Source organism: Anabas testudineus, chromosome 3 (assembly GCF_900324465.2).
Source record: "Anabas testudineus chromosome 3, fAnaTes1.2, whole genome shotgun sequence".
Lineage (NCBI taxonomy): Eukaryota > Metazoa > Chordata > Actinopteri > Anabantiformes > Anabantidae > Anabas > Anabas testudineus.
The window spans coordinates 25859124-25882253 of NC_046612.1; the positions used below are offsets into that span (position 1 = coordinate 25859124).

Here is a 23130-nt window from a genome sequence, read left to right on the forward strand (position 1 = left end):
CTTTATACTCAATTAATACGTAGAACGTATTCATATTTTCAAAAGAGATGTTGGAATTCCAGTTATTGACAACTCCCTTTACCTGAGTGAACCATTAAACAGGTTCTGTCTTATATAATATAATGCACTAGATAGTCTAGATAGTTTTTATGTTTATCATGTTAAAATGTTGATTACACCTTTCTGGAGCTAAAGGTGATGTGTTCAAATGTCTCATCCAACATACCACATGAAAGCCAAACATATTCTTCTGGACCCATTAAGCACCTCAATAATAGATTACCATCAGTCATAAATACACTACCAAATGGAGAAGTTAAACTCACATACAGAGCTTTTCACAACCTGGCAACCCAAGTTGTGTTTAATGGATTACAACTGATCTGTTAAACACTATTCATTAAAACATATGTGACTTAGAAAGTTTCAGTTTGTATTTGAGTCAGAAGTACTCAAAGTCAGTACATAAGTAAGTACTTTACTTTACTTTAAATGTTCTCAACTACAGGTAGCACCACTTCAAATTCTTTACTCAAATGGAAGTAATAAGTACACACACTAAAATGTACTTTGAGTGCAAAAGTACAAGTACTCCACTAAGAAAAAACATGTTAAACACAGTTGAACCTGATTGATAATGTGGATGTTTGAGTCTAGTCCAGATTTGTTCCACGTGTGCGGCATTAAGACGGTTTCTGCAGAAATCTAACATGTTCAGGTTTTTAGTTTAATAGATTTCGAGAGAGAACCACTTCAAAAAGATTTATGACTGGTTACTGTGAAATCTTCTAGTTGCAAACTGACCCTTTAGTTGCTGCTTTCAGTAAAGACTGCTTTCAGTCTATTGCATGTTTGAGGCATCTCCTCAGTAGAGCACAGGCCCAAGAACTACCACACCTACAGCTGCAGGAAGTTTAGTGTTTTGAGTTGAGTGTAGTGACACGAGAGGCCTAAAGTCAGCAAACAAGTAAAAAAAAAGGCATGTGTGCATGTCAGATCACAACATCCAGTGATGGTGACAGTCACAAACGTCGTGAAGCTGTTTCCACATCAGCTGCTCACACCTTCGCTGGGACCATCGTCCCGGGTGCTGAGTTTGAATCGGGATGCCCTCGGATGATGCGCACACAGACGCAGGCCGCGTTGCTCCTCCTCGACAGAGCTTTCTGCAATTCAAGAGTGTGAAAGGGACCTCAACCGGAAACCAAACTTTTTTCTTCGAACTTTTTTTCTCCGAGGCTAAAAAGAGGAAAACGAGACCAGGGTTTGGTGTGACAAGCTACACACTTCCCCATTTTCTTCACTGAAGTGCGCCGTTGGACATGTGTGAGCTGCCGAACATCATCGGGGGAGAAGTGAAGCGTTTCTGGCGAGGATAAGGTCGACACCGAGGGGTCCGAGGCTGCTCCGCACGCACATAACGGATTTTGGTCCTTTATCATGGAAGATGTGAGTATCGCTGTGTACACCGCTTCGCCTTTTGTTGCACAAGTTGCAGATGGATTTGTAATGGAAGGTGGTCATTTGGTGATATTTGACCGAGATCGGACTCTTGAGATGTTGGAAACCTCCAGATTTGAATGCTCTGCGAGGGCGCGACCAGCTTTTTACTGCAAACTTAGGGCCCACGGAGATATGATGATAGAGTTATTAGATTAGGGGGTTATAACATACAGCAGTTTTTGGCACAAAGCACCTGCCCACCTGTCAATCTGTTGCAGCAACTTGTCGGTCAGATAACAAAAAAAGCCAGCGCTGTGAACTCCATTCAAAAATCGCCCATTTTATTGAATCGCAAGGCGTGGCAATAAATATACAAGCGCTCCCCCACAAATTCAGACATTTTCTAAATCATGTGGGTATTTTTACAATATTCGGCATCATTAAAATCCCACTTCGATGTGTATGAGAGCTGTATTTTCACAGCTAAACATCAGATAGTGTGTCGCACACGCTGCCAAGCGGTTCGTGTTTGAATGTGAGGCAGCAGGAGAAATAAGAAAAGATCTGACATCAGGATGGATAGCGAGTTGTGTGTGTCAAAAAAAGTTAGAAACGGAAAGCTGAATAACGTTTCCTGTGTTGCTAAGTGAATAGTGATGAGTAACTCCAGCACAGACTTAAAAACAGAATCTGAACCTGAAGTCATAGTGAAGCAAAACCTGCAGCAAGGTAACAAATAAGGAACTGTAGGCCTCAGAGAACAACAAGTATATTGAGGAAGCAAACCAGAAATAGGAAGTCATACACATACTGTATATTATTGAAGGAACTTGTTGCAAACAAACGTGCAGTACCCCACCCTGTGATCTAACATTGATGAAGAACTGTTATTGAGCTGCGTTCACTGTCCACACAAAATCTGGTAACAATGCCCTCTTGTAGATCTGACTCAGTCCAACCTTATCACAGCCCTCATCATAACAGGTCTTTATCTTCTTATTTTCACAAGCACTATCCAGCAGAAACAGGTAGTGAGCACATAACTGAGGATGTTTCAGATGAAGTGATGCATTAGGTCTTTGAAGTGTCTTTGTCTTTACACTATGCCCATGAAAAAGATCCATTATATTGGCCTTTTGGATCACATGTGAATGAGGCAGGTTGAATCCTGTCTTTCAACCTTTAACCAGACTAACTTTTTGGTTTGGGGATCTGAGAAAGTGATGTCCAGTTTGGTTTGGGGATTCCCAGAGTGCAGAAGAGTGAAACTGTCAGAAGAGGATCCGGCAGAAAAAGTACGTTGTTTTGTAGCAGTGGCTCTTAAAGTCACTCAGGCGGGTTTGTAAGCAGGTCATGTAAAGACATAGTACAGGACCTGCCATGTGTGGCCAGTGTTAGGTTATTAAAGCTCCAGCGTGTACCTATTTTTGAAAACTGAGATATGCTTCAAAACTTAATGTGGCAAGGTGCAGCACAGGCAGTGAGGCAGAGATATTTGCTTCTACAAGTTTTATGAGTGAGGCTCCCCCTTCTAAGCAATCAGAGAACGACAAACCCTGTGGGTTACACACCGACATATAAGGGCACCTTGCATGTATCTGTGAGACGCAGATCCATGCTTTATCCATGCATCAATATTTTGATACATTGGGATTGTTCAACCTAGTTCATTCTGCTCCTCACAGCCCTCTGTCCCTACTACTATCCACCACATTCTGCACAGCCCTTTTGTGTATTAGCAAGTGTTAAATAGTGTCACAACAAATAAAAAGCTGCAGAGATTTATCAGCATATAGAAAATCTCTAATTGGTTAACCCCATGTGCAGGGAGCAAATGGGTAAAATGTCTTCTAGAGACATATTTTCCTCATCTTTTCCGTCTTTTGTCCCTTCAAAGATACAAATTCATGAACACACACACATGCATGCATTCACTATTCAGAACTCTTTCTTTTTCATAAAGGCACTTTCCCAGAAATTGTCAGCTGTGCCCCAGCAAGACGAGACAGACACACACGCACACATTCATTGTGTGGCAGACGCCTGGATAGCTGGACGATTATGAGAGAGGTTAATTGTTTTCTGCCTGACACATAATGTGGGAGCCTGTTTCCTCTTTGTTGGATGGGTCAGGCAGACCACGTCACACCATGCACTCTCACCTCGTGGAATGATTATAAAAGGATGACTCATGGATGAGTGAGACAAATGATCTGAGCTGTCAGTAGGTGTTGAAAACATGTCTCAATACTAGTTTCAGTTCAGCTTTGGAAGTTTACAACGGAATGGATGATGTTGATGATGCTGTTACTCCTCTGATGGAATATGAGATGAGTTAAATATACTACAGTAGAGTTGCTGGATTAAGATCTCTACTCAGTCAATTTCCTGATAGCCAAACACTTAAGGTGCATGCTACATAACTGCAGCTCACAGAGTTTGAATCTGGCTCGGGACCTTTGCTGCATGTCACACCCCCTCTGTTTCACCTCAAGTTTCCTGTCTCCTTTGCACTGGTCCTATCAAAAAAGGTGCAAAAATTCCCTAAATTCCCTAAAGAATCTCTACCTAGGAATTTGTGCTTAATATCAAAATTGTTGCGAGTGTTTGCACCATATATAAGTGTTTCCAAGGGACACGAAAAGTGATAATGTATGTGCATAATGTTATAGCAAGTTCAATACAAGTTTGCTGTTTGTAGTTAGCCACAAAATTAAATTCAATGGCCAAAATATCACATGGTCCGACACTGATTCATGAGGTGTGACTCACCCTATAACTATAGGAGTTGTAGCATGCAGAAGCGTTTGGGGGTGTAATAGTTCTCCAAATCCACAGTTTCGTTTAGGAAGGTCCCCAATACCTCTTTTGGCCTGCAAAGCTTCGGTTTTAACAGTGAACAAATATTCAGGGCTTGAGTGTGGTGGTTGTCGGGTGGAGACAAAGACAGAATGAGTATGATGAATGAATGATGTACGTAGCATAGTTATAACACATTCATTTTCATAAAGTAATGATTCCTTTCTAATAAAATAAACCAAATATATCATCAGATTTTCATCATCAGATTGCAAGCTTGAATATTGGAAGGCCTGAAAATTTAGGTCCAGTCCTAGTTCAGACTTTGGTTGAAAGTCTGAACTAGGAATGCAGCAGAAGCTCACAGACAGCTCACACTAGATCTTTCTATAGATACAGTGTTACTGTCTTAGTGTAAAACCTGTGTAAGTTAAGTGTAAGGTTCTGTTACAATAAGAAAAATCACATTTCGAGGATATTGCATCATTTGTGGGCATCAGGAAGTTGCTATTAATTACAACACAAGTGGAACAGCCGGTTGCAGGTTGGGGGCTGGTGGGGGTGACACAAACGAAACCGTCGCAACAGTTTCAAAACAGTCTGTGTGGTTTAGATCTTGGTTTCAGAACCACAAAGTGGTGTCCAGGGTCCAGAAAGTGTTTGGCACTTTGCTTGAAACAATTATGAAAATATGAAATGGATTTAATGATTACCTAAATAGTTGCAGTTGAATTTTCCCTCTGTCATTTGGAATCTGGTTGTTGCAGCACAGCCTGCTTAAATGCTTTTCAGTTTCAGGGCCAGTGACTTGGTGTCACATGTGGTCCCAGGCAAATTGTTCTGAAATCAGCTCTGCTCCTGCTTCATAGCAACTGGCTCACAGGTGTTTTAGTGTTTCGAGCTTTCCCTTTATACCCATCTGATAGAAAAAAAAATGAGTAGTCCAAAAATGAAATCATGAAAGCAACTTTACCAACTATAGAGCACATGATGAGGAGCTCAGGGTGGTGGCTAGCTGAGAGAGAGACAGTGAGAGGTGTCAGGTTGTAGTAACTGCATCATACATCTGCCTGAATGTCATTGGATGCAACTAGTCAGCTGGTTTATGAACCAATGACAGGGAAGCACGAGTAAAACAGCTGATGGCTGTTGGGTAATGCAAACCTGACTGTCACTGAGCTTTATTAGTTTGGCTCATGTCAGCCGGTTTATTTGGCTGCTGGTGTAAATGTTTGTGGAAAAAAGTGGATGCAGCTGTCACCCTGCAGTATACAGTATACACTCACTTTGTTAGGCTGTGACTTTCCAAAATTTGGTGCCAAAGGCATAAAGCAGGAAGTGAGTCATGGTCCTGATGTGTGTTATTGCTTGGTCAGTCTGCTGTCAGTGAGGTGCATTCATTTTGCAGTCTGCAAGGCTGCCTCTTTACCAGTCCCTCATCTGTTTAACCTACGTCAGCTGTAGGAAATAAGACTGCAACAATTTTTCAGTCTATTGCTGGAGGCGGGGTACACCCCGGACACATCATAAATATGGACAATTAACTGCACATCTTTGGACTGCGAGAGGGAACCTACAGATGCAGGGGGACAACACGCAAAATCCACTAACTCATTCATTTCTTAGTTTACAGAATATGCATTGCATATAATATTGATAAATGGTCAATGTATCTAGAAAAAACACCAAACATTGTCAGCCTCTTTTAACATCGTTGTAGACTGTAAAACCTTTTGCACTGTTATTGTTACAAAACACCCACGTCCAGTCAACTTTGTACGCCAGTAAGCTGTAGAGGTTAATTTTGTCAGCTATTCTTAGCTTAGTCTTAGTCTTAACCCAGTCATCAGAAGTATATTTTATTTTTAGTCACATATAGTCAACCTTGTACTTTTTAGCCAACTACCAGACAAAACCCCGCTGCTCCCAGCACATCATTGCTACTGCTGTTTATTAAAAGTGGCTTTTTGACGTTTGAAGTGTTCTATTTATACTTTTTTAGTTTTTAGTATAGGTGGGTGCAGAGTTTTAAAATGGTTTCTAAAGTGTAGATGCTTATGTTGGATATATTTTGTCTTACTCCACTATGCCTGTCTAATACTATGAAACTGCCTAGTTTGTCCTGTTGGAGTATCCACCCTGTTCTGTCCATATAAAAAACCTGAATGCTTTTTGCATGTATACGATCTACAACTAAAACATGACTTTAACAGGATTTGAGAACTGTAAGTATGTAGCACGATTATGACATTAACAATGTGGGTGTTAATGTGCGGTGTTATGTGCAACATGTTCCCATATCATATAACCATGGTAGAAAAAAATATCAGATTTTCTCCTTGTCTGAGTAATTGATCTATGAAATGCCACCAGTGCCCTTAACACAACCACAATGAGATAAAAAGGTGATTTTGTAACATGTTTTGCATTTTCTGTGTGTCACGTTAAGTAATGCAAGAATTCTGTACCAAAAAGGTTTAACCTCTTAAGACCTGAGCTCTAACTTGATATGCGTTTTTTTATTTCTCTTTGCTATTTGGGCTTATTGGAACCTGATAAGTATAAAAACTAAGCATCATCTTTTCACAAACAGTTCCAGGAAGACATCATATGCCTACAACAACAAATTATAGCACATTCAAAACATTTTGCATTAAAAACTAGCAATGCCCTTTTCTTTACACACCTATTTGTAAAAGGCTGTGGAACAGTTGCGATCAGCTTGCACACACAAGAACCCAAAATGTAATGTACACGCATGTGTACGCCGGGTCCTAAGAGGTTAATCAAAGTACACACATTTTATGCAGTCTCCAGCATAAGCTAAAAGAAGATTGTAATGTGTCATAAAGGCTATAATGGCAGACATACCTGACATCAGTGTTAGTGGTTTTATCCTACTGTTAGCTGACACATTAGAAATTAGGTTTAGGTTCCTCTGTGGTGTGACATGTAGAGTAGAAGCATTTTGTCACAGTAAGCAACCCGGTCTCAGTGTAAAGCATCTTTTTACATTGTGCGTTGATTTACACCCAAAGTAAGACTTAGCATTAGATAAGCTTATCTCTGTTATGTTCTGATAATAGGGTTTGGACAGTTCTGCAGTTGTGTGAACACTGGTCAGTTATTCCAGCAATTGGCTGTGCAATATCCTCAGAATGCAGTTAAGGAACTTTAAATTGGGCTGTTTCAGGTGATACACTTAAAATCAGAACATTATCTTAATAATCTCAGCTTTTACAAAGATTTTTACTTGGCAGGCTTTTGTTAGGCAGAAGGAGTTGGACAGTAACATATGATTTATTTAAAGGTAATAAAAGATGAATAATACCAACAAAGCAATACACAGTACTGCTCCAGCCCTGCTGTCTTATGTAGTAAAGGGTTAGTGGGGGTAAAGTTTGAACTTGTAGTAAGTTCAAGCTGGGCAGGTCAGTGTGATAATCAATGAAAGCCAGATGTTCCCTGACCTAACCCTTCGTCAGAAACACGTCTGCTAAGGTGTGCCTCTTCTACTCTTCTACTCTTCTGCTTCTTCTACGTTTTCTCCTCCTCTTTTACAGCTCAGTTTGGGTAAGGTAACGCAGCTACAGCATATTAACAGCAGGTTAAAACCTGTATCTGTATATTATTTTAATCTGCGCAGTGATCAATGATGTTCATCTGCTTCAGTGTTCACCACAATACCACAGATAGGACAGTTTTGGGTAACATGTTTGGTTATGGCTGTGCTTCTCTGCAAAGCAGATTTCCTGTGAGTCCCGAATTAGAGCCTCTCAATTTACTACATGATTTCACAGTGCAAAGCTATAGTATTAGCTCAGCACTGAGTAATGGAAACTTCTCAAAGCTGCTCTGTTGCAAGGGTTTGGTCAACACTGCACTCAACTCAAGTACTTCCACCTAGCCCAGTGGGTTTTTAAAACGTGGTTTTACAAAACAGCTTTTTATTTCACTCCCTTCTTGCTCTGTCTTTCCTCCCTGCTTGGCCTTCCTTTCTTTGCAGCTGCACTGCTGTTTACCAAGACACACTTGCAGTTACAGTGAAAGTGGAAAAGCAGTTCGATGACCTCCCACCTAATCCCAAAAAAAGAAAAAAAGATATCCTGTGGAACAGAAACAAAGGCTGTGAATTGTGCAGACACCTGCATGTGTCTGTGCTTTAGACACCATGAAAAAAGAGTGTGGATTTATACTAGTCCTAATAAACTGTAAATGGAAGTATGTAGCTAAGTCAGCTTGGAATCCAATCCAATCAGGAGCCCCTGTTTCACTGCAAAGAGTATCAAAGTTTATTTAACCAACTAGATCACATTGAGCTTGTCAGTCTCTTTTTCACAGGAGACCATTTATTAAATTATATTGCTAGACGCACAACTTTCTCTTGATCAGCCTGAGCAGCTGTATAATGTAGTGGTAAGATCGCCGTAGTTGTTTTAGTAGTATAGCTAACAACTACACTAGCCTATTCTCGTGTATGCATGTATGTGGATGCTTTGTACTATATTTTGGCAATAATAACCGTGTTATGAAGGATCCTCAGACATGGGCTACTGAGTACTTACGATTTACATTTTCTGCTGTTCCAACTTGGAAATTAGGACTGTCGCCATAATGTGTTAATTCCAATTAATTCAATAAAGTGTTATAAAAAGGTAAGGCTGATTAATTGTGTTCCATGGTAACTTTTCACTCAGTGCATTGAGTACAAGTATATTTTCTACTTTATTAGCAAAAATAAGATAGGGATGGGTAAATGGCAAAACGGTCCAAATGAGCATAACCACAGGGTATTGGGTGCCTGCAGCAATCCAGCCCCTCTGTCTTGTGGGCCCCATATCTTATTTTGCTAGTGTGGGCATTAACAATGCATTTCTATTTCTGCTATCTTAATACAAATTAGTTAACTAGAACCTTAAATGTTAACAAATTAGGTTGATATTTCTTTACTCAAAATCAGAATACTTCTTTTCCTGACATTTCTTAGTTTAAATATCCAGTTCTTCATTCAACATAAAGAATATTGAATGAAGAATTGTTCTAGCCATTCTGGATCAGAATCAGTGCAAAGACAGGATCTGTTGCTTCAAAAAACATTAAAGTATAAGTATCTGGGGGTCAGGACTGACCTCCAACCTTTATAATGACTAGCATTCTTATTATTATTGTTCACAGAAAGTTTATTATCATGTTCAAGTCTCAAACTACAAATAGAAGAGGCTCTGAGCCTCTTTAAGTATTAAACAATGTTAAAACAACTTAGTGACTTGAAAATGTAAAATGTAGATATCAGTGTTATAATTGTAAAAGAATAAATATTAGTTGTTCAACAGAAATTCCCATATGTGGTTTTAGAGTGTACATATCAGCCATTACATATTTCACTCATCAACATAACTACCCTATAAGAAATTAAGGATGTCCTTGAACACAGACACACTGACAGTGTATTAAAAACACCTTGAAAACTAAAGTTTAAGTTGGTTGCTAACATAAACTCCATGCCAGTGTAAATCAGAGCCATTAATCCATAATCTGAGGTCAGAAGGGTAGAATTTGGCTACATTGGAGAATGTATTCACAGAGCTGATTAAATATCTCTTGTTAAATTTTTAAACGATTGCTAAATTTGGATAATTCTAATTCATTTAAACTGCCAACTGTGAATCTGATTTGATCTGTGGAAATAGCAGGAATAATGTTGCAATTAATGAAGATTCATGAACATAAATCATGTTGTTGCCTTCTAACATTATGACACAAGAAAGACAGTGATAGACAATGGGGAAGTGGTTAATGTTACAGAAATGACCATATGACAAGTTTCGATGAATGTTTCTGTTACTAACTAATTTTTTTTTTCAACAACTGAAATCTTTTGTAAATATTGGAAAAAAACACATTTCTTTGGAAGTATGAAGGATGGTGCAGGAGGAACATGGCAGCTCTGTTCCATTTTCATTCTCACTGTTGAATGTGTCAGTTCCTTTCTGTTTTATTCACAGTTTCTATATTAATGGCACTAGTGGGTGTGTTTACGTTGCCTAGCAGCTGCTGCTGTCATGCTCTTTCTTTTGTGACCCGCTCCAGTACTGCTGGCCGCTTCAAAAACAGAAATGACATGCTATCATGTACCACTCATCTATGTTCAGACAAAGAGAGAGAACACGTAGGCAGAGCAAAGCACTAAGTAGATAATGTCTAAAGGTATTATAGTTGGAGGTGAGAAGAGAAGTGTGAAAGGCACTGTATATATTGAGAAAAGCAGAAGCGGTGTAAGCAGAACTTAGGTTTTTTGTGTATTTTATAGTTTAGTGGGCGGCTGAATGGGGGGTTGGATGGGTAAAGTACTCCATCGTCTGCGTATTGTTTTTCTATGTCTGAAGACAGTTAAAGAAGTGAGAAATGTTAATATATAAACATGGTCGTTGGTTAGAGTGAGAAACATTTTTGTTTTTTTATTGCTGAGTATGTCTGTCCCAAACACTTAGGGGACAGAATAGTATAAAATACTAGCAAATAGTTTTTATATAGTATTTATTTGGGCTTTGGATCTTTGGTAGTAAGGGGGTAGGAATTGTGGATAGATAGGCATTAGCTAAGTTAAGATTGCAAGCCAGATTCATATCACATTATCATACAATATTGTTTTTTGTAGTCCTTCCCAGAAGTTAACATCACTCTGGATCCCAAAGGGGTATACCTAAGGGCTTTTAACTATTCTAAAAAATAAGCTCTTTGACAAGCAAAAGTGTGAGCCAAAAAGTAAACATAATGGGCATGATGAAGTTTAATGTTCCCAACAACCTTTGTTGTTTGCAAATTGTTAGAAACCACCGTTGTAAGACACATAAACTAAAAATCACGTGGGACATTTACTGACAAATTTTATATTGTAAAATTAAATGTGAAAATGTCTTAACCTAGTGTTAACCACTGACCTTGTTTCAGATACCAACCAAAAACCAGCTGACTTTAGGATGAGGGAACTGGAAGTACTAACTAACATTTTAATAGAGCAATTAAAGAGTATGAATAGATTGAAAGTATCATAAATGCAGTATAAATACAGTATATTGACTAACAAAATGTATTTTGCAGTTTGATTATACGAGTTGAGCCCTAATACTGGGGTAATTGTTTGACCACTTAATGGCAAATAATGAGAACAAGCCTAGGTATTATTATTGTGGGGAACAGTGACATACATAACAATGAAATATTCTGTTATGCAGATATTTGGGTGTAGCTTTAGTATATTTGTCACTTTTCAGCTTATGCAAAGTGCTTCCAGGCTCACTGTGTGCTTCTACCCTTTGCTATTTTTAAATATTTTGATTTGTTTCTGTGATGTACTCACTGTCATCTCACATGATACTGTACGAAACTAGACCCAACTAATAAAGGATAGTGATATTAAACAAATTTAATAGATTTTATGATTAGTTGGTGCAGTTCTAATCATATCACCTAATAGGGAGGGATCAGAAACAACCCATTTTAAATAAAAAGAAACTTCTGCTTAAAATTTAGGAAATGATTGCTTATACTTCCTCAGAGAAGCAGATATATTTAGAGCATGAATACATGACAAAGTAGCAGATTTTATCATGAAAATACTTTACATCACAAGAGCATCAAAACGGGAAGAGTCATGCCAGATTTCGGGAGGTACAGCAGCAAATGCTTTCTCTCCAGAGATGCTTTAGTTTTACCGCATAGACTCCCTGGATTAGCTCATTGAGGCTTGAAATCATCTGTCTTCTCACACAGCCAATGTGTGATGCACATACGTACTCATTTTATGATAATACCAATGGCAAATTGAAAGTGATAACAGTTTGCACTGTGCTTGTGCTATGATGTGTTTTGACTGTGACTTCCTTCCTCTGTGTCACTGTAGGGTGTAAAAGAGGAGCCGGCTCAGAGTAAAGAGCTAAAGTTTCTGGGTAAAGCTGGTTGGGTGAAGAAGGCTCACGGCAGGGTGTTGACAAGCTACAAGGATCGCTACATCCATGTGGAGAAGACAGAACTAGTGGTGTATGAAAATGAGGTATGATACAATTTCTGCCACACATCTTCATCGTTACACAACTTTGGCTTGTTCCCAACTCTGTCTACAAAGACAATATAGTCTTCTTTTCAGTTAATTGACCCATACTACCCATAATGTTTTGCAGGACCTGCAGAACTGCTTAGAGAGGCTGGACCTGGAAAATTATGACAAATGCCATGAATTAAAGAGTCCCTTCACGAAGAAGCACAGACTCATAGTGATACGATCACCCAAGTCTGCAAATAAGGTGAGCCAAGACATGCTTTGAGTGAGAACAGAGCCTTGTGTAAATGTAAAATGCAAGAGATGCAATAAGGTAGTCTCTTATTATAATTGTATTCCTGCTGTTTTGATCTGTTTTGGGATCCATGCAGTGTCTCCTCCACTCTCTCAGGTTAGTTGCCACAGCAGCAATCATCATCAATTATCAATCATCAGACTCCATAAGAGGACTCAAACCAGCACCAACCATGGCTGTCACAACAAGCCTACTAGCCACTCTGAAGAACTCCCAAACCAGCAACACTCGCTTAGCACTAGCCAACACCACTGGCATTAGGAGCGGCAGGTGCCGCTAGCTATAAGTCATTCACTTTTATTAGGGGTCTCGCAGTATAAAGTGCGGGTAATCTCTGAGCTGAATAACTCGAACATTTGTGTTCTCACATGCAGCTCACCCATTTAAAGTCTAAACATGTTCAGGGTGTCAGTGCGTGTTTGAAAGCAGTTTATGAAAAACTAAAACAACTCTCCTACCCTGCTGCAGGATGGCTGCAGAAGTGCTATTAGCATTAGAATCATCACAGTTTCTAATCAAAACAGAATTACTATTACTAACAGAACTGTATCTAAACTCAAAATATGTCCAAATAGATGATGATTACAAAGAGCAATTAAACATGTTAACTGAATTATCTTGAGATTAATTTCTTGCTGAGGTGTCCTTGGACAAGACACCAAACCTCATACAAGCACCGACATGTACTGTTTGGCAGCTGCCCAGCTGCAATTTCCCCAAGGGGGTCAATAAAGTATTTATTATTTATTATTAGAATCTGTACAATATTCTGTAAAAGCTGAATAATTTCTAACTCTAATAATTTCTAACTGTGCAACGACAGTACCAAATTTAAGGCTGATAATTCCTCTCCACAGGGCATCTGCAGAAATAGAGAAGCTTCAGTGGTACTATAACTAACTAAGAAGAAAGATATAGAGATAACAACAATAGGGCAGCACTGACATACAACAAAAGCAGAACTATAAAGAGTACTTCAACAGTTTGTTTTTTTACTACAAAGGTAGTGTTTGTACCTCACACATTGTAGGCTCTTAATCTTTGCCAAACGGAAGATGATATGCTTTGTATCACCACTGTACAACTGTTTGAGAAAATTAAACGTAGAAATAGATCTTTACTGTAGCTGATCTGTAAGTTATGTCCAAAATGTAGGCCTTACTGCATGTTTTTTGTCATTTTTTAACCAGCGTGATCATTAAAATTTGATCTAGATTGTAAAACTAATAAAAATATATAATATATATAATGCAAGTTGTTGAAGAGTGTGCAGAAACATGTATGATCCAGCCATTGGCATTAATGCTGTGTATTTTGAGAACAAAGAAACTTATATGAAGTTAAAATCAACAAAAAGTTAAATCAACAAAGGGGATTGCATTCCCTGGACAAACAATTGGAGGAAGGTGATTGGTTGTTAGGCACCCACATTCCCTGCTTATTCACGTTTCTGTCTGGCTGGTTCTGTTGACTGAATGTGATGCTGCCCTCCCCCACACATCAGTCCAGAGACAGAGTCACTGAGAAACTTTATTCTGGAGAGCAGTACTTAAGTTGCTAGATGGGAAGTCTAGTTGGTTTTAGACATCTGTCAGTCAGTCCTCTCACAGTCTTCAGAGTTGTTTAATCTAGCAAAACAGTTGCAAAGTAGCGAACACTCCCAGACAGTTGTCTGTTGGGGTTGTAAATTTTGGGTGAAGTGTTCCAGGACATGTCAGGTGACCATCATTTCTGGATTTTCCCCAGAATAAGGGGGAAAAATCTTCTGTTGTAATGACCATTAAAACAGGACTAAACAGATGGTGTAACAAGGTAATTAGACAGTACTTCTTAATTGATCAAAAAAGTAGTGGGTGAATAATAAGTGAATATCAATTGTGTGGTATAGCAGCATAATGTACAGGAGGGTTCAAAAGTCTGAGACCACATCTTAATATCAAAGTCATAATTTTATGTAAATCTAGAAATAATCAAGATTTGTGGAATGTAGAGAAGCAAAAGGCGTTCTGACATGTAAAATTAAGAAGAAATGTTTCATATTCTGCATTGATTCTAGATCAGAAAACAAATACAACATACAGGTTGTTTCATGTCCAGGGCTTTACATGAACCCTTTATAGGGCACTCAGTGAAATACTTACTATTATTGGAAGTTATTCCAATACTTTTTTACTTTTGTGACTTTCATAAAAATGTGCAGAATTCCTTATTTTCTGCAAATGTAGAATCTTGAGGAAGTTTTACTTACTATTCAAACAATAGGCCGCTCTGGCGACCCCATTTGGTGACACATTCGATCACATAAAAGTTACCACATATGGTTCCTTGCCCGAAAAAAGGTTAATACCCGCCAAATGTGCATGGATTTCAGCAGTGGCAGGTAACACAGTATACAGACTGTATTTATATGTATCACACAGTAAAACCTCTCTTGGGAGGGCAGAAAGGGTCAGGCGTTATGCACAGTAACAGTATGTCACAAAGGAAGGTTAGGTTAAGTTAGAAAAACCTGTCCTATAGACAGAAATGACAACTTTTTTGGGGGGCACTTTCATGATTCTGTATTTAAAGGAAGAAGTTATTATCTTAGGCATGAATAGCATTTGATTTCAGAATAGTGAAACTACCGTCCTCTCTGATAACGAGACAGGACAGAGAGACTGATAGCCCACATAGACCGCTCCCTCTTTTAACTGAGGTCAGGGCTCAGACTAGTAATGTTTTTAATAAAAGAAACTCTGTGAAAGCACTCTGTGTGTCTATTAGATGTTAACTTATTGTTTAATACGCTGAAAATTACCTAAATCAGTTTTGACTTGGTGTAGGGCATCTCTCATACTGCTGTTGAATGCTTTCTTTACTCTCTGATACATTTAACTCTTGACTTAAGGGGTGAAAATATTGTTTGAAATTTAAAATTGCGGTGGACTTTAGGGGTGGCTGTGGCTCAATAGGTAGAGCAGTTGACTGCCAATCACAGGATTGGTGGTTTGATTCCCGGCTGCCACGTCACATGCCAAAGTGTCCTTGGGCAAGATACTGAACCCCTAGTTGCCCCCAGTGAGTCAGGTCAGCTGCATAGCAGCTCTGCCATCGGTGTGTGAATGGGTGAATGAGAAGCAGTGTAAAGCGCTTTGAGTACCAGCTAGGTAGAAAAGCGCTATATAAGTACAGAACATTTATTGTTTATTAGTTTATTTCACGGGTACTGTGCAGCAGGGGCAAGTGGACTAGCTGCCCTAGGACACTAGCATTAATCAATTATCCTTAGAAGATTGAGTTATTACAATTGAGATATCAGAGCCATGAGGTCCTAGCGGCCTGATACAGTGCATGCTAAAAGTCAGTGTTACAGGAGCTACTGTATACTGTATATGGCCACATGCAGTGCATTAACACATTCAGGGAAACCTGTGTTTCATTTTTGCTGCCCTTCACCTTAACCACTGTAAGTGGGCGAGTGGGTACAAATGTAGAATTGAAGCGAGGTTTGTGCAGAATCAGGCGTATGTGCATATTTATAAATCTGAAGAAAGCCTATGACTGCATATTTCTGTCTTGGTACATTCACACAGTTTCAGTCGTACATCTAAACTTTGTTTCAGTAAGTCCTCTCATGGTTTAGACTGTGGGCGCACGGCCACACTTCTCAGTGCTCACTACCTCTTCAGCACAGTTTCAGGCAGGCTGTTGTTGTGACTTCCTGATTGAAGTTCCTTTAACGATTGTGCACAGGCTTACATTACAGCGGAACAAAATAACTATATTAAAATTAGAGTTAGTCAGTACAATAATTGACACCTTTCTTCACTCATGATAAAATATTTTAAGTGCTGCTGGCTGGAAACTGCATTTGAACTGTATTGTATTCATGCCCGAGAGGCGGTCAATAGGGTGATTAATATGCAAAAGGCACCATGGGTGGTCATTGCACCCTTGGTGAAGGAGAGTTTAGCAGAGTTATATTTTAGTCTATATTAGATCATTGCTATGGTTTTCTGTCCTGTGTATACTCAGCTTTGGCTTGGTTACTAGCAGCAGATAGCTGGTGTGACAAATTAAGCTCTAAAAACACTACTAGTGTCACTACCTGCTCAACAGCATACAAATGCAATCAGAGAGCAGCTGATGAACACAGTGGAGCAACTAGCAGCTAAAGAGATAGATACAGTATTTAGTGTTAGTGGGGAGCAGGCCAGAGCTAATGGGAGAGTGAATGTTGGACTTGAATTTGGAGCCAGAAACATAACATATGCTAATCAACTTTGTCTGGTCATAAGTCACATAAAAATAGAATCTAATGCAGCTTTAAAAAGGAGAGTGTCAGTTTAAATGCCAATAGGGAGACCTATTACCTTTGTTACTGTTTGAATAAAGGAAGTTAAAAACTGGTTAATTGTTGTTACAAGCAATTGTTTTGTGAGCCAAAATAACTTTACCCAACATTTTAATACCAGCCCCTGTTTGTTAAACTGCAAGCTGAGGAATCTGTTGGTAGCTTGTTCTTGTTCAGTGTGAATGAAGTGAGTGGGTCTGACCAAGATGTGAAGAGCTACTTGGCAGCCTCTTGGTTTCTCCACGGTAACCCTGTTCATCTTAAAGCACCACAGCAGTAGCAGAACTGCATCCTTCGACCATCTGAGGCTACATGGCCACAATTATAGAACTCAGAAATGAGGCAGAGTGAGTATCAGAGAAGCTGATTGCAGCTGATATAGAGCCAGTTAACATTAATTCTGTGAGCTGGTCATACAAAAATAAAGATACTTTTGACTAGTTAATATGCTTAATTCATTTAGATATATAGCACCAAATCACAACACTGTATATTTTAAGGTCAGGACCTTATAGAGCTATAGAGAGAGAAACTCAATAACCCCCTCAGCAACAGTGAGGAGGAAAAATTATCTTTAACAGAAAAAAACCTCCACCTGAACCAGGTGGTCGGCCATCTTAACTAATTGGGGTCAATGGAAAGAGGAGAGAGAAAAGAAGAGCACTACTGCTGCTAGTGCAGTTCGGATTTTACGTGTCCTAAGCAGGTTCAGTTTTATTTACAATCAGTGTGCACTTGTCAGTGTGGAACTTCATTCTCCTTATTCGGTCCAGGACTTACTTTACTTATAAATATAAGTCATGGGTTACAGATTTTTGGGCTTGCAAAACTGTCTGATGTGTCCCATGGAACCTTAAATAGGGGTAATTCAAAGACTGTGCAGATTCTTTAAGTGTGAAATTGCTGTGTGTAAAGTGTACATCATGCTGATTTTGGTCAATACGCCAACGGTGCTAAACATAAAAGAAGCACGGCACTGTTCTTGTCAATCAGTTTTTTAGTTTCAGGAGTTTTAAGGCATAATCATTCAAATTAAAATAGAAAAGGCTTGAAATATTTCACTTTACATGTAATGAAACGTTATCACAATATTTTATTTTATTTACTTGAGTTCTAGTATTCCTCACCTTTCATGATCAAACTTATTTGACATGTCTATTCTCTGCTTTAGGTCCATGATTTGAAGTTCCAGGTTACAACTGCAGAGGAGAAGGAGTCTTGGATTAAAGCCCTGACTGATGCCATTAATCGAGCAAAGAACAAAGTGTTTGATGAGGTATAAATCTGTGTATGTCACAGTGTGACATAATTTCATTCGGTCACATTACTAGATGACTAATGTTAATGTTTTCACAGGTGACTGTTGATGAAAGCAGTAATTTAGAGCATGTTACTCGAACAAGGCCCAAGGGGAACCGTAATCGGCGGCCACCGACCAGGATACACATGAAAGAGGTCTGTGTGTATGTGAAAGAGACACTAGGTGGTTTACTCTGTCATTGTTATAAGTAGGTGCATGTTTGAAATTAAGCTGAGACTCAAGTTTTTGTGATCTTTTTATGTTTGGATGGACTTTTTCTTGCTTAAATCATACACTAGATGTTTTGTATGTAACTGTCTGCAACTTTGCCATGTTACAGCCTTGTACAAAATGTCAAATCACCTTATTTGGTTTATTTACCTTCCACTGAAGCAAGTGTCCAGGTTCAAATTCAAATTCTAATTTTATTTGTCACATACACAGTCATACACACTACGATATGCAGTGAAATGCTTAGATAAAACAATCATGTGGAGAAGTAACCACTGAGCTAAACCGGTGCAAGTAGGTGATCAGTAGAAGGTTTCATGTTTAGGTAAATCAACCTGTGAATGGTCAACTGCTATAAATATCGTTGTGCCTCAAGTTTCCATTGCTTAGTAGTGCTGTGATAGTAGGAAACACGGTATCAGAACTAAGGGCTGGGACATACTAAGGTGGCCGTTGGCTATGGGCTACCATGGCTAGTAAGTGTCTGTCTGGCTATTTTTTTTCAGTGTGTCTGCACTGTTGGTACTAGTTAAGCCACTGTTTTTTTAGACAGTGCAACATGTTGCATCGACCATGTGAGGTAATGCAACAGTTGCCTCTGATTCTTCAATGATACTTGGAAGTCAAAGTGTTGTCTAAACCACTTTTTCAAGGATAAAAGTCAAAAGCTTGGGGTCTTCAGAGACATGTTATACTCTCTTGTTTGCAAATTTTTGCAGAATATTAACTTATAGTGCAGCAGAATAATGCAACTTTTCAACAACTACTTTTATATCAAAGAGTGCTCAAAGAGTAACAACTTTAAAATATAAAATGTCTTCTTTGTTTATGTTTTTTGTCATCTAGGTAGCTGATGTGTCATCTGATGGTATTCTGCGCTTGGATCTTGATCTTGAGGATGCAGTAATGCCTAATGGGACCCATTACACCAATGTTGATGGTACTGAGAACCACAAAGAGGCCACTGCCTCTACACTTCTGTCCACTGTCAGTGAAGCAGCAGAGGAACAGTCAGAACCAAGTGCTAAGCAGGAGCCTCAGACTGAGCCAGAGATCAGTCCCCAAAAAAAGGTCATCAAACCGCCAATGCCTCCAACCAAAGAGGCTAAATTATCCAGTTCAGTGCCTGACGATGAACCTGATAAGAACGATGGCCCAGAGAAAAAGGTCTGTATAATCATACAGTGTAGACATATTTGTCGATATACATGTCTTGTTGTTCGGATAACATTGCCTGTATAATATGGTTTGATGTTTTCAGGTCCTGAAGCCACCTATGCCTCCATCTAAAGAAGCCAAGCCAAGCACTTCTTCCACTGAAGAAACTACAGAAGGGGCAAACGCTGAAATCTCTGAAAAGAGTCCTGATGTCAAGAAGAAGACAGGTCCACCACCAACCCCTCCCAACAAACCCACCTCGCAACCAACCCCCCATCCCCCTGCCCCTCCATCCAAAAACAAGAAACCCCACCATCCTGCTGCCAATCTAGGCCAAGGCACAGCTAATGAGAATGAAGAAGAAGACAATAGAAATGAGACAACAGGTGCAGCTAAGGAATCAGACCACTCAGCTTCTACAGAGGCTATTGATAAAGACGATAAGATTCCCCAACTAAACATACAGGTTTCTGAAGAAGAGACAGGGGAGACCTTCAGCAGCGTATCCAACAATGAGTCGCCAATACTCCCAGAACCACTCAGAGAAAGCAATAGTCCGCCTATTGAAGGACAGGACTTTACTACACCTCTGAAAACAGCCTCAGATAGCGTGGGCAGTTCTCTTCAAGCAGAAGAGGCACTTCCCAAGATTGAACCCCCATCAGTAGTTGTTTCTTCAAATGACCCGTTCAGTGACAACCTCATTCTCAGTCACTTGCCTGGGGAGAATAAAAAGAAAGCTGAGGAGAAATCTGTAGACAGTGGTCAGCACTCTGACGATGATAGTGAGGGCTCTGGAAGTGAAGACCTTCTGGCAGCTTCTACAGCTGCACTGAGAGGAAGCCACACTGGTCTGGATATTTTGGAAGCCAGCGAGGACAACGTTGAGGTCTCTGTTAACCGAAGACCAACACAGGCCACAAGCAAGCAACAGGTTTTGTCAAAGGTCTGTCGGCGCTCAGTGCCCATTCCTCCTGCTAAACCCTCCGCCAAGGTCAGATCAGCATCCATTGGAGACCTGCTGTCAGACTCCTCAACCTGTATTCAAGTAAGTAAGCACACCAGTCCTGGTGCTGGAAGCAATAGGCCTCCTTCTGACGAGGTCATGAAACTAGAGACGGAAGTGGCTCTGGAGATCGAAAAGACAAGTGAGCTCCTGAGCAGAGTGTCCCAATCCCCGGGGGGGGGTGATGGGGAGGCCATGCCAGAGGATCTGTTGGCAAAGGCCTTGGAGAAGCTGAAGACAGCTGACCATGTCCTCAAGGAGGTCAAGAAACTGAAATGCACAAAGAACTTAAACAACAGGAAAAGCTGGTGAATATTTGTGATAGCAGACTTGACTATAAATTGGCCATTCACTAAACCTCTCACCTGTATAGTACCGTTGTAGTCATCGTTCAGTCATAGCTTAGCAACCAGTGAAACTCCACATACATAGACAAGGTATATGAAATGCAGATCAAAAGTGTGAGAGATAGATTTAACCATGTGTCTACTCTAACACAAACAGTAAACACCATGTTTACCTAACTAACTTGCTACCTACAGTTGTAACTGTCAGTAATGGCTCTGTCCTGCTTGTTAATTGTATTTGGGAACGTACTCTCCCACAATCTCTGCTAATGCTACTTGAAACGGCTGTATCCGAAACCACTCCATCATCATTCCATTCTCTTTATATAATGTAGATTTAGCCATTTACTGGCAGTAAACTGCTCACTATTTGGACACTTGTTGATAATTGCAAATTTTGAGTCACCACCAACTAGCAGTAGAGCTGTGTGAAAGTAGTTTTCTCATTTGTAAAAAGACAATATACGCTACTTCTTTGTTCTGTGGTGAATTTATTTGAGGCATTTTTCAGGCAAAAAAGCAAAAAAAAGAAAAAAAAGAAAAAAGCATTTTGATGAGATTTTCCTATCCTATCCTCATGAAACGGAAACATTTGTTCCTATAGCACTTTGCTTAAAAGTTTTCTCCTTGAATTTTTTGCATGTCTTGTACATCACTTGTAAGTGGCTTTGCATACAATTAAATGTAAATGTCAATGCAACAGATGCAGCCTGCATCTTATCCAATAGGGTAAAACCGGTGTAGCAGTTAACCCCAACTCCTTATGTACACATAAAATACAGCATGTTAGGAAAAGCAACAGTAGCAGCTTTGGTTGCATAGGAATGGTCAATACAGAGACACGTGACAGAAACAGGTGGCTCGAAATTCAGCAGTTTGAGATGAGTAGACTTAAAATCCCTCCTTTATTTAACCTACAACAAATTAGTGACCTCAGCGAGGTCACTAATTTAATTTATGTTTTGAACTGTTCAACCCTTAATGACGCTATTATTTGAGTTGAAGAAATATTACAGCACAAGCCACACAGTGTGCAGTATTTTTAAGTTAAATGTCTTTCTAAAATAAAACACCCACAGCTTTTACTTCAACTTTTATGGAAATTGAATTGATTTTAAAGCAAATTTGACACAGTTATTACAGAAAACTCCAAATGTTTGTGTGACAATGGAACTTTTGCAACATTATTCAATGGGGTCCAGGCTTAGCGAATGGTCAATTGATGGAAAGTCTATTATTTATGATGGTTATGCAACTCATGCAACTGGTTTCAACTCCTCACTCATAATTAACTAAGTGCAATTATTTCTAGCTTAACTTTCTCTGCAGCTGAAAGTAATGCTTAATGCTCTACTGTTTACTGTTTATTTTAATATAATAATATTAATTACTTGAAAGCTAATTTGATAATTAATATAATGACAGAGCAGTACTGTTAATACTGTGAGAACATGCAAAAATTACTAAAAAGTGTTAATACCAAATTACATAAGTGATTTAGGACTTTACTTATTTTCATATATCATATTTTAGCTGGAAAAATGAATGCATTTTACACTGTACATATTTTATACTACAACAGAAATCTTTCATCATAGCTCAGGTGTTTTTATAAGTGAATGTTTTCTGACGAATCATGATTACAGAAAATGCCTTTATCAAAAAATAACTGCTATTTCACACATCTCAATTACATTGATATGTATTTATATTGATATTGCACATAGAACAGAACATTTTTGGCTTTCAGAAACACACCAGATGTTTTAATAAAGGGCGTTTTGTTCACAAATCTGTATAATGGACTCTGGTGAATGTTCCCCTTCTTCGTCCAGTGCTTTCATAAAAAATGTGATGATGGTTTTGACATTTCTATTGTGTAAGAATATTTTCTAACTTTAGATGTAATTTTGTACTCTTTGAACTTTGCTATTGCCCAATAAAACAAAGGGAAATCATGTGCTAACATTTTGTGTCTTTTATCTATTTTATTGTGGAACTTGAACACAAATGTTAAATCTCTACCAGTTTACTTTATTTTCTGTTATGGCTTTCCTGTCTGGGTGGTACTGTGGTTTTCATTATTTGTCTTTCAGAAAGATCTCTCTTCAAATCTTACTAAACTGTATCTACATGATTTGAGTAGTCTGCCCATG

The 23130-nt window shown here is 39.1% G+C and overlaps 1 protein-coding gene across 1 annotated transcript; it reads left to right on the forward strand.

Moving 5' to 3' along the window:
- The first annotated feature begins 1189 nt into the window (after positions 1-1189).
- On the forward strand, positions 1190-22940 carry plekho2 (pleckstrin homology domain containing, family O member 2). Its single transcript, XM_026377987.1, has 7 exons — positions 1190-1449; positions 12146-12295; positions 12423-12545; positions 18104-18208; positions 18289-18387; positions 19310-19630; positions 19725-22940. Exons 1-7 carry the CDS (start codon positions 1441-1443, stop codon positions 20937-20939), a joined length of 2022 nt encoding a protein of 673 aa, XP_026233772.1. The 5' UTR covers positions 1190-1440; the 3' UTR covers positions 20940-22940.
- The last annotated feature ends 190 nt before the right edge of the window (positions 22941-23130 follow it).

Coding starts and splice junctions, on each gene's coding strand:
- plekho2 (XM_026377987.1), top strand. Junction 18,209..18,288: donor AGAACAAAGTGTTTGATGAG/GTATAAATCTGT, acceptor ATGTTTTCACAG/GTGACTGTTGATGAAAGCAG. Junction 18,388..19,309: donor CCAGGATACACATGAAAGAG/GTCTGTGTGTAT, acceptor TTTGTCATCTAG/GTAGCTGATGTGTCATCTGA.